Source organism: Amia ocellicauda, chromosome 19, assembly GCF_036373705.1.
Source record: "Amia ocellicauda isolate fAmiCal2 chromosome 19, fAmiCal2.hap1, whole genome shotgun sequence".
NCBI classification, from domain to species: domain Eukaryota; kingdom Metazoa; phylum Chordata; class Actinopteri; order Amiiformes; family Amiidae; genus Amia; species Amia ocellicauda.
The window spans coordinates 12,220,153-12,233,013 of NC_089868.1; the positions used below are offsets into that span (position 1 = coordinate 12,220,153).

Genomic DNA, 12,861 nt, shown 5'->3' on the forward strand with positions numbered 1-12,861 from the left:
ACATCCAGGCAGTCATTGTTTTAATCTTACTTAATCACCGTCATTGTCATACTTGTGTGTCCTTTAGTGCACATCGTCCGTTCTCCAGCAGATATTGTAGCTGCACGAGGCATCGATCCAGTCTAACTATATGTGGCAAATCTATTTTCAAGTATATATAGTGATTAACATTGAGGCTGGCTGATCTGTTTTTGGTTCATCTCCCATCAGAAGACACTAACGTCAATTTGATTTGGATTGTGTGGGGATTCTTCCACGCCTCCATGCCACCCTACAACTATCTCCTGCCACCCGCTTGCCACCCCAGGTGAAAATGTCTAGATCCGCCCCTGGTTGTAAGTTACTCAATGTCAAATAAAAAAATAAAAAAAAGGAATATATATATATATATATATATATATATATATATATATATATATATATATATACACATATTGTCTCTGGATTAATTTTAATATTTGTATTGTATGGAACAAACTTTTTTTTATTAATTTGTCATAAGAACTACATTATTTGTGTCATAGGATTAAACACCTACAGCTATATTTCATAGCAAGCCTTGAAATTAGGTATGAAGCCCAATTCTGAAAATCATAGATCTCCTCATTAAAATACAATCCACCTCATTTAATGGGGCAATATTTCCATATGAACTCATTTACGACGTTTTAAACTGACCCTGGGGTTGAAAAGTATAATATTGATTGACACATCCTTCCCCCCGGTCCAATGAGTGCATTATCACAAAGTGGAATCAGTTGTTTATTTCTCTCTGAGGTTGAATCAGTGTGATTCATCAAATTGAAAGACACTCATCTGATACAGATTCATGACACAGCGTCACATCAATCTAAGACAGTCTGACAGCTGCTCTGGGTCTCTCGATTGTGTTGCTCACCCACCTGACTGACTGGAGCCCGTTCCCGCCTGGTGTGGAAACTGGGACACTGGACACTGGGGGGTGTCACCAGTAGTGTTCTCTGTGTGTCAGTGTTAGTGTGCCTCCCTGCTCAGGCTGCAGCGCCACCACTCTGCACAGCTACTGCCCTCTCCAGCCTGTCCACCACACTGGTGTCTGTGGCCTGGCTCCGTGTGTCCTCTTCACTGTGTCTGTGGCCTGGCTCCGTGTGTCCTCTTCACTGTGTCTGTGGCCTGGCTCCGTGTGTCCTCTTCACTGTGTCTGTGGCCTGGCTCCGTGTGTACCCTTCACTGTGTCTGTGGCCTGGCTCTAGGTGTCCTCTTCACTGTGTCTGTGGCCTGGCTCTGTGTGTCCTCTTCACTGTGTCTGTGGCCTGGCTCTGTGTGTCCTCTTCACTGTGTGTCCTCTTCACTGTGTCTGTGGCCTGGCTCCATGTGTCCTCTTCACAGTGTGTCCTTTTCACTGTGTCTGTGGCCTGGCTGAGTGTGTCCTCTTCACAGTGTCTGTGTCCTCTTCACTGTGTCTGTGGCCTGGCTCTGTGTGTCCTCTTCACAGTGTGTCCTTTTCACTGTGTCTGTGGCCTTGCTCCGTGTGTCTTCTTCACAGTGTGTCCTCTTCACTGTGTCTGTGGCCTGGCTCTGTGTGTCCTCTTCACTGTGTGTCCTCTTCACTGTGTCTGTGGCCTGGCTCCATGTGTCCTCTTCACAGTGTGTCCTTTTCACTGTGTCTGTGGCCTGGCTGAGTGTGTCCTCTTCACAGTGTCTGTGTCCTCTTCACTGTGTCTGTGGCCTGGCTCCGTGTGTCCTCTTCACAGTGTGTCCTTTTCACTGTGTCTGTGGCCTTGCTCCGTGTGTCTTCTTCACAGTGTGTCCTCTTCACTGTGTCTGTGGTCTGGCTCCATGTGTCCTCTTCACTCTTTAGTTGAAAACACAACGAAATGCATGTCATTAGTCCACAGCAGCTAGCAGTGGACAAATGCAGAGCTATATTAGCAATGTATTGAAAGCAAGGAATGAGTGAACCTTGAATAAGATTTGAGCAGACGTTTGCAGTCCCCCTGGAAGCCAAATCCCCGCTCTCCCTCCCCGTCCGTCTTGAAGAAGGAGCCTCGGCCTGTGTGGAGCGACGAGGACAACAATAAATTTGGATGTGTATATGTATTGTGTAAATAAAGGTATACATTGGTGTGTGTTAAGTCTTACTAGAAGTGTACTTAAGAAGGATGAGGTGATGCCAAGGGTCGGGCCAGAAGGTAGTTTGATGTGTTTGCTGCACTGCACAACAATGACCAACTGGGAAAGCCCCACCGAAGATCTATCATATATATGTGTTGGTTTGTCTGTGTGTGTGTGTGTGTGTGTGTCTGTCTATCTCTCTATCTGTCTGTGTCTGTGTATCCGTGGGTGTATGTGTCTCTGTTTGTGTTGGTAGTTTTAATTGCAATTGAATTGTAAGCACTGGCGGATCCAAGGGTTGGTAAGGGGTAACAGCTTCCACCCCAGTAAGAAAGACTTGCCACCCCAATCTCCCCATGCTAAAATATGTATTTTTTTACATTTTAATCCTGTCCGACATTCGCTATAGAATAGTTACTGTGTAGTTTTTCTGCGAGACGTCTCTGACAAGAACGTGAACTTTAGTTTAGTGAACTCTCTACAAAATAGTTAAGGTGTTGGATGGGGACGGTGTGTGGTGGGGACTGTGGTAGTGCCAGTTCCCGTTGAGGCGGAGTGTGAAGAACCCAGAGAAGGTCTGCCACCTCCACAATATCATATAGATAGGAGAAGCTAGGGGGCTGGTCTACTATGATGGGATGCCAAAACTCTGCAGGCGGTGTCAGGGTCAAGACCTCGGTGTTGCCCAGTGCACAGCGGTGGTCTGTGGCAAGTGTAAGGGAAGTCATCTGACACATGCCTGCAGAGAAAAGATACTCTGAAACCTCTGGGGCTGTGAGGGCCATGTTTATAAGAACTGCCCCCAGTCGTACGCGGATAGAGTCGGGTCTACCTTCTCACGGACCAGCAATGCAATAGTCAAGCTGTTTTGTTTGCCATTATTGTTGAACTGAATTTTAAGAATTTTAATCATGAGCATTAAAATTTGTATTGTTTTAATTTGTAATGTAAAAAACTAAACCAAATAAACAGTATTTTCACTATTTTATCAGTATTTTATGATTCTATCAGTTGTTTATTGTTTTGTCTAGTGTGGAAGTGTTGTTTTATAGTCCGTGTCTTGGCCTGTTTTAGACTTTCCTCACAACTGCTGCATTCAACTCCACTCCTCCCCCACCTGGATTATTCACCAAGACCATTGCAATGCTCTCAATTTTTTCCAATCAATCTCCTCCACATTCATTGCTGTTTACACTGGACTTCTGCTAGGTGAGCTCACTCCATTCTTTTGACATTGGCTTGTTTTTCATGATCATTCTCGTCAACACATTGTTTATTCTTTTGTTACTTTGCAGAACAGTTCATTTTGCCTTTACTTTGTTACTTTTCTTCAGCCTGTTTTCAATTGTGCATCCATTTCAATCTCATTTACCCCATTCCAAGTGTCCTAATTCTTTTCTATAGGGTGTGTTACGCTCCTCAGTGAAGGGGAACATAACCGCCCATGCACACACACACTGGGGTAGGAAGAACAAATGTAAAGGCAAGTGCACTACCAAATGTACCCGGAAACAAAACAAGTCTCCCAAAAGAGGGATTTTATTTCCTTTTTAACAAGCAAAGAACTACTTGTTAACCAAGTTAATGAAAGTTAATAACAAACAGGTTTAAATATATAGAACATGGAACAGGGTTACACAATATAACAATAGTCAGGTTTTACAAATAACAATAGACAGATAAGGTAAATAAAGGGGTGGTGGTTAACTGACAAAGGGTAGGAGAAGGACCGTGCGAATGGTCTGTGAAATCAACAAAGTAACAAAAAGGCCCTGACTTCCCTACACCTCTATCTCTACCTATAACAATACTAAGCCCTGAATCTAACCTACCTGCTACAGAAAGATGGTGACATCCATTCGTTCCTAACCTAGTGTATATAACAAAAAGCTATGTGATGCAGAGTTTACCCATGGGTTTCTTACCTAGCCCTTCTCCATACTGACAGGAGCCGGAGCCGGGCAACACAAAACTAAAACAACGCCATACCGCTCTCTCTCCACACACTAAACAGCACAGGTATATATAGGTGATGGGTCCTGCTGTGATTGGCCGGCAACAATAGATGGGGGAACCAATGAGGACAGGTAAAGCACCCCCTCTTCAGCAACAAATCCCCACAACCAAAAGAGAGCTCTTCATCAGCAAATTGCACCTAAAAGAGAACTACAGACAAAATCAAAGACAAACGGCAACACACAGATTCACAAGAGACCAGGAACGTAACAGTGTGTTTGTTGGGTTGTTTGTATGTGGATGGTCTGAATGCTTCAGCCCAACACTTTATTTCTTCCTTCTTTTTCTGCTGTTGTATTCCATGTGCTTTTCTACCTTTACCAAGTTATTTTCCATATCCATTCATATCCCTTCTATATCCTTATATACTATAATTGTACTCTGCAGTCTTTCTCTTGTCCTATATTCTATACTTCACTTGGAGTATACTATACAGCTGTCTGAGTTGTGGGAAAGCAGCCCCAACTGTGAAGAGCTCCTGCATGGATTTATTCAAGCAAGTTTTGCAGGGGTAGACCACCAGATTAAGGCAGCCATTTCCATTTTTGGTCTTTTTGTCTCTAACAGCTCTGCAATTGTTGCTCATTCTTCTTGGCAAAATTGCTCAAGCTCTCTCAAGTTGGATGGGCACTGTTGGTTAAGAGCAACTTTCAAGTCTTGCTACATATTCTCAACTGGATTGACGTCTTGGCTTTGACTGGGCCGTTCTAAGACACTCAGCTTCTTCTTTTTAAACCACTCCAGTGTAGCCTAGGTTGTGTGTTTTCCACAATTGTATGGCTGAAAAGTGAACCTTCACCCAAATCCAAGGTCTCTTGCAGACTGAAGCAGGTTTTCCTCAAGGATTTTTCTATATTTGGGTCCATCCATCATGCCCTCAATCCTGACAAGTTTCAGTCCCTGCCGATAAAAAGCTCAAGGAGATGAGTAGTGTTGTCTTCGTGCCACACATAGCGTTTTGCATTTAGGTCAAAAAATGCAATTTTGGTCTCATTTGACCAGAGAACTCTTTGCCACATCTTTGCTGTGTCTTCCACATGCCATATGGCAAATTTGATGTGACTGATCTTCAGCAATGGCTTTCTCCGTGCCACTCTTCCATATAGCCCAGCATTGTTGAGCACCAGGGTAATATTTGTCAGTTTACCCCATTCTGTCAGTGAAACTCTGCAGCTCCACAGACTTAACATGGGCCTCTTGCTGGCATCTCTGATGACTGACCTCTGTACCCAGTCAATTAGTTTCAGCAGACAGTCTGCTCTTGACAGGCTTGTGGATGTGCCATATTCTTTCATTGTAATGGATTTAACTCTGCTCCAGGGGGATGTTCTAAGTTTGGGATATGTTTGTATAGCCCAACCCTGACTGCTGCTATCACAAAACTTTCTCTCTGGCTAGTTTTGAAAGGTCCTTGGTCTTCATGTTATGGTGGTTGCTTGTATATGCTCACTGACATAAGCTGGGGCCTTCTAGAAACTGGTGTATTCAATCTGAGATCATGTGACACTAATTGCATACAGTTGGAATCTATTCAAATAATGATATGACTTCTGGAGGTAATTGGCTGCTCCACAGCTTATTTAAGTGTGTCATAGCAAAGGGTGTGAATACTTATGCAAGGAAGACATTTCATTTTTTTATCTGTAGTTAATTAAAAAATATAATTCCAACATCAACATTATGTAATACTTTGTTTTGATCACTGACAGAAAATCCCATTTAAATATATTTTAGTTCCAGATTGTAACACTACAAAATGTCCAAAAGTGCTTGAATTCTTATCCAATCCATTGTACCTTTTGTTTTGTGTTGTGGGACAGCACCTATCCAGTCATGGATCTGGGTGAGATACTAATATTTATATATGAGTAATATTTAAATTATATCTTATACTCATCCAACAAAACTAAACTCACTGTTTTTGAATATATATTTGACTGCATCAAATTGGACTTGCCAAAAATAAAAATATGGAATTAATATTTTATTTTATATTTTAGACTGTGATGGCAAACTGCCTTACACCTCCCTACAGAGGTGCGAGAACAGAGCAATTACTAAGAAGAGCAGGATTTAAAGAATGATAACGATATGGCCTTGAACTTTGGATAATGGAAGCAGATTAGGGGCTTTCTTGGTTGCTTTGTGTTTGTGCTTATGATTAGTGATGTGTTTAGAGAGGGACCTGTGCTATATGTGTAATTAGGCTCAACGAGGAGTAAGGGTTTGTTGTATGTTTTTTGACTGTCTGTTTATTTTGAACACCGGGAATAATAAATTGCCACAAATTCACCAAAATACATGCTGTTTTGCTGAGCCCCACCTTTCAGAGACTTTACATTTATATGTAAATAAGTGACTGGTTAATATGTGCCTACCGTCCACTTGCTAATCAAGCCAACCATAAACCAACGTTGGACCAACAAAGTTTCATGTCTGCAAAATGTTTGCACTTAAATTTGTTAATTATATGTTTTTTCAATATTAATAGCACAGGCTATGCAACCAGTGGCGTAGGTTTCATTTCAGAAATGAAGGGGAAATGCATTTTCATTCCGTTGAGGGATGGGGTGGGGGGGTGAGGGATGTCATAGAGTGGAGGCGTTAATTCAGTCGTGAATAATGACAATGAATTAATGTATTTTTGAAGTTAGGTGTAAGGATATGCACCACCCTAAATGTGCAAATGATTGCCACTCTCTCAATATTTAGGGGGGGATCTCACACATCACACACACAGAAGTCCACAACACACATTCACAGAGTATTGCAGAATGACTTTATTATTATTATTATTATTATTATTATTATTATTATTATTATTATTATTATTATTATTATTATTATTATTATTATTGCTAATTTTACGATTATTTTTGCAGTGTGAGGCATGGTAATGGCCAAGACAGTGATGCAAAACTAACACACCTTCCATGTCAACATCTTTGTCACCTTCTTTATCATCATTGCCTGACTTTCAGTCGTCATCCCCCCGAGTGACATCCCACTCTAGCTGGCTTTACCTCACTCAGTCTAAATCACACTTTTGCTGAAATTGCCCAAACAGTTCAAACACACATTTTTAATATCTGGTAGAAATGTGATCCTTAGATATGCCCCAAAGTGACCCTTCTGTGTACATTTCATAGTCATACACAATGTATTTGGCAACATCCTGGAGTTTTAGCAAATATCAGCAAATGAATGTCATAAACGGAAATACAAAGCTACTCAAAAACACTCCATGTAATAAAGAGACATTGAAAGACTCCTGTTTAGGCAGAGGGAATACAGAAGGGTCACAATTTGTAACATACATTAAAAATTGTGGTTTCTTCTATATGGGGAAATGGGGATATGTGAAACTTCTACCTCTTTGCCCCCTTTCCTGCCTCCACCCCCCACCCTGCATCAATACACACACACTTCTTGAATCGCCCCTGCCCCACACTGATGACACACGTCCGTCTGACAGCGGAAGAGCTCCACCTTGTGCTCGAAGTGCTGGAAGGCCTTGCGTCGTTTCTTGGCAATTTTCTCATTGTCTTTCTTCCTGAAGATCTTCAGGGAATTCCCACTATACAGCTTGTTGAACACAAAGGCTTTGGGTCCGGTCCACTGCTGGAACACGTCCAAGTCAGACAGGAGGCTCTGATTGGAGTTTTCAAGACAGTCCTTGTCACAGAATGGACTGAGGGTCAAGAAGACAAGACACTGGCTCTTGTCCGCTTGAGCCATCATGAGCTTCTCCAGTACTCGGCTGTGGAGCAGCTGATGCTCAGGGGACTCCAAAGTCTTCTTGAAGTACTTTGATCTCTCGGGCACAGCCGCCACCAGCTCCTTGCTCTCATACAGGGACTTCTTCTTCAGCACCTGGGTCATTGCAGAGAGTGCAGTCATCAGGGGAGTCTGATTCTGGAGCTCCTCAGATCCCTTGCACACGCCCACCGAAACCACCACAGCAATGGCGAACAGCTGATCTTTGGGCCTGGCATCATGGAAACAGAGATGAGAATTGGGGTGTGAACATCAGCCATGTCTGTGAGTGTCTGAAGCGCACCTTGACATTCATAAACTGAGTTAGGGTCTGGCTCTCTCGTCGCCTCTCTCTATTTGCATCTCTCTCTCTATCTCTCTCTCTCTCTCTCTCTCTCTCTGTCTCCCACACCCTCCTTCTCTCTCTCCCTCCTTTCTTTTTGTCTCTCCTTATTTGTTCCCATTTGTCTCTCCCTTCCTCTCTCTCTCATGCTTTCTCTCAAACCCTGTGTCTTTCACTCTAGTAATCTCTGAGCTTCTGTTTTTCTCTCCTTTCCCTTTTCTATTTTTTGTTTTCGTTCTCACTCCATTTCACTCCCTCGTTCGTTCAAGACAAAATCAAATTAGCTGTGCTACTGCAATTTCCCCTTTGCTTTCGAGAAAATAAACATAATCAAACATAAAATACTCACTTTGCAATGTTCTTGCTCTTGGCAGTTTTTGGCAGCTTGCTGTGATACATGGGAGCGGGAGACAGAACATAAAACCATTTCAAGTTACATCAATACATCCCCATCAATTTGACCCGCCGACATTTGGTCCCCATGACAATTCACTACTGCAACAATTCGTTCCCGCAGCAATTCGTCCCCACAACAATTTACCAGATTAGCCTACTATACACAAAACAATCCAAGTCTGAGGATTATAATCAGTAGACCCGTTCGCAACATGGAATAAACATAAGTCATATGAGCACACCTCAGCACACAGAGTGCAGAAAAAATCACGACAAAAATAAGGAATCTCTTGCTTCCATAATACACAACGGTCGCGTTTGTGTAGCACAGATTTCCGCAGCACAGTTCTGCACAGAAATTCAGAGATGTTCGTTCTTCGAGTGCTGCTCCGTGACATCACAAAGGATAGGAATATATAATGATGGCAAGGGCAGGTGTAACTGGGTGTGTAGAAAGATGGCTGAAATGGGATGATTAAGGTGAAGGTGAACAACAATCCATGGGGAGATGGGATCAGGGATGGTGACCTATTCTTTTAGCTTTCTATTTTGCCCTCTCTCCCCCACTCCCTCCATTTCTCCCTCTGCTTCTCTTCTCCTCTCTCCCCCTCCCTTCCTCTTACATTCCTCACATTGCCACTCCTGTCACACACTGTCTCTTTCTATCCCTCCCTCGCTTTTAGTTTCTCTCTCCCTCTCCATCCCCCACTCACCTTCTCAACTGAGCAACAATTTTAGAAAGGGCAGTGGGGTCCACTCCATCCCCCGCCCCTGCTTCAGTAACCTCTCCTCCATCTGCCTTGTCCTGATCCTCCTCTTTCTCAGCCACATCCTCTGGCGCCTGATCATCCTGCGCAAAGCTCCGCCCCCCCAGGCACAGCAAAACAACACACAAAGCAAATCTCTGGAGGTGAGAGAATGGACAATTATAGAAAAAATAATACAATTACACCAATATGCAACCAAAAAATTAATGTAATATATGGTAAAAATATTTGCTTTTTATATATATTACAGAAGAAAAAGTATGTTTTAAGTGAAAGTAATTCCTGACAAATGCAAATAAACCTCTCTGAAATGTGTTAATATTTACCTTAGAACAATGGTTCTCTTTCATAGACCCGGGGACCCCCCTTTGTATGAGAGAGAACCCCTGACAACTCTGTGCTGAATGGGGTCATATATACATTGAAATTCATGCCAGTAATTCATCTCAGAATAATCAATTCTGGAATCTATTCTGTTTTTTTAATCATATGGATTGGACTCCAGCACTATATTGATCTTGAAATCGATATGAATATTTTTAGTAATTGATAAAAAGCAGACACAATGAGAGTGCAAAAAGCTTTAATTAATTAATACAAACCATTACATACATTAAAATTCCCAAAATACTTGGGTATTGCATTACAGGATTTAGCCGATTTGTTGCGTCATAATGAAATACTAATCACACGTTAAACTGTACAAGCTTAATTCAGTCACTACCATTGCGCTCAATGTAAAACATTCAAGACAATAAATATTGGTACAGGATTCTTGCCTTCTAAGCGAAGTGATTCGTTTATATTTACACCAATCAGCCATAACATTATGACCACCTGCCTAATATTGTGTAGGTCCCCCTTTTGCTGCCAAAAGAGCCCTGACCCATCGAGGCATGGACTCCACTAGACCTCTGAAGGTGTGCTGTGGTATCTGGCACCAAGACGTTAGCAGCAGATCCTTTAAGTCCTGTAAGCTGCGAGGTGGGGCCTCCATGGATCGGACTTGTTTGTCCAGCACATCTCACAGATGCTCGATTGGATTTGGGGAACACCCCAAAAGAGCTGCAGTTTTGGAGATGCTCTGACCCAGTCGTGTAGCCAACACAATTTGGACCTCGTCAAAGTTGCTCAGATCCTTACGATTGCCCATTTTTCCTGCTACTAACACATCAACTTTGAGGACAAAATGTTCACTTGCTGCCTAATATATCCCACCAACTGACAGGTGCCATGATAACGAGATTATCAGTGTTATTCACTTCACCTGTCAGTGGTCATAATGTTATGGCTGATCGGTGTATGTATTTTATTAAGTGTTGATAAAATGAAACATTCACACATTCATACACTTTAACATTATTTTTACAGATTTCAATTTTAATTAGTGTATCTGATATGCAAGAAAACGGTATAGCTGTAGCTTTGAGTTTCTAATAGAATTCATCTGCTTATTATTATGTACTGTATATGTGTGTAATAAACTGAGCTTTATTTAAGTTTACATAATTGTTTAATTGGTTTGTAGCCAACCACATAATCCAACAATAATTAAATCTTGATAAAGTCTTGCATGTAGCCCCAGAATAGTTTTAATAGTTATTTTGATATTACACATGTATGTGTGTATATTTGTATTTTCTTAATATTAATGATACAATATTATCATTACTAATACTATTACAATACTACCAATACTAATGATGATAACAATAATAATATCAAGACTACTAATAGTGTTATAACCAGATGGCTTGTTGATTCAGTGGCTCTGTCAATACTCACCATTGCTGTGTTGTCTTCGGGTCTGTATCTGGCCGTACGGCTGTATCTGGTGTCAGTATTCTGTAGAGTGGGAACCAACACAGGGTTATTATAGTGGAGTCAGAGGGAAGAAAAGACTTGTCCTGCCTCTCTCTCTGTTTGACAGCCCCTCCCTCCTTCCATCTGTCTCTCTCTGTGGGTGTCACTCACGGGCGAGGGTATTAATATTGCCTCCTGTGCATGTTCCTGTCCTTAGTTATTCCCACTCCACTCCAAATCTCACTCTCTCCCTTTTATGGTCTCTCTCACTCCCTCTCTCTGTCTCACTCTCTTTTATTATTAATATTATTATATTTCTTATCCAGGGCAACAATATATCACATTATTTACATACATTAATAAAGTAGCTTAATATGCAGAAAGATCCCATTTGACCAGACAATACTTGATCTCTTTGGACCCTTGCATTAAATAAGTAAAATTGCTTTGCATGTGCCAGACAGAGAGATGGAGCTGAATAGATAGAAAGGAGTGCGATAGAGAGAAAAACAAATAGAGCTCCAGAGAGAGGAGTGAACAGATAAACATACAGAGAGATAGAGTGAAAGACCTACAGAGAGGACTTTATTTGAGTTCTGTCTTATCAGGCTAATTTATGAAACAATGAACAGTGAGGCTCACTTAATCACTTTTTTACTTAATTGCTTGTATTGACTATTCATTGCTATTCTTTTTGGCTCATTCACTTGTGTTATTTTCATTTGTATCATTATTGCCGATTATCATTAAGGTGTGCATTTTATTTTACTCTGTGTTTCAATAATTGTTTAATTGTTCACTTGTATATTTTCCTTTGAACATCACCTTCTCCCCACGCTCTGCCTGTTAACGCACCTGCTCCCCGACACTCCGAGAGAGGTTTAGCCCTATAAAAAGAGGGCTGGAGCAGGACAAAGGAGATTTGACCTCTGATTGCAAGCACAAGCCCGAGCACGAGCACAAGCACTAGCTCCAGAGAGGGGACGCTGGACCTGAGCACGGGAGTTCTTTGAAGGACTGAAATGGCATAATTGCATTGGAAGGATCCCTAGAACAGAAGACTGTGGAAAGTTGATTATACTGGCTTATTTGGCAATCACTCTTGTTTACATAGACCTGTGATAAAAACAAGAAATGAGAACTGAGATGATATGAAATGTAGCAAAACATAACTTTTTATACATTTCCAGTCTGTTGCTGAGGTCTCTGGTATCTTCTCCCCAGCATAGCAACCCCATCTCTCCTCTTATAAAGACATTATAATATTATACTATATTCCAACAAAGGCACATTCTATACACCTACCTGGTGTGGTTTGTCTTCCAGCCTTCCCTTACGTGGTGGTGTGGGTCCAGTGGTGCAGTGGCTCCCCTGAGGAGAATACAGTCAGTCAAGGCAAGGGGCGCAGACAGCACAAGTGAAGGACACTGCCTTGCCTGTGCCTGGCTGTATCCAGCGACCGGCCCTGGAGGCCATGCTGGTAAAGAGGAGGAAGACCACGGAGCGCAGCTGCTGGGAGATGAGCAAATTCTGTTCAGGACAGTGCTATTATTTTATTTTTCTCTTCTTTTGAGAATTTAGGAGGGGGAGTTTGTATTAGGATTAGGGGGATGCTTTTGTAGTTTTTAGGATTAGTTAGAGCAGACATAACTTTTATCTTTTAGGAACAGTTTTTATATTTAATTT

At 41.8% G+C, this 12,861-nt stretch overlaps 1 protein-coding gene across 1 annotated transcript; it reads right to left on the bottom strand.

Moving 5' to 3' along the window:
- Positions 1–6,870: 6,870 nt before the first annotated feature.
- On the bottom strand, positions 6,871–11,306 carry LOC136714870 (uncharacterized). The gene is made up of 4 exons (XM_066692495.1): positions 11,158–11,306; positions 9,319–9,509; positions 8,559–8,597; positions 6,871–8,098 (listed from the first exon to the last, which is right to left on the bottom strand). Exons 1-4 carry the CDS (start codon positions 11,158–11,160, stop codon positions 7,522–7,524), a joined length of 810 nt encoding a protein of 269 aa, XP_066548592.1. The 5' UTR covers positions 11,161–11,306; the 3' UTR covers positions 6,871–7,521.
- Between the last annotated feature and the right edge of the window lie 1,555 nt (positions 11,307–12,861).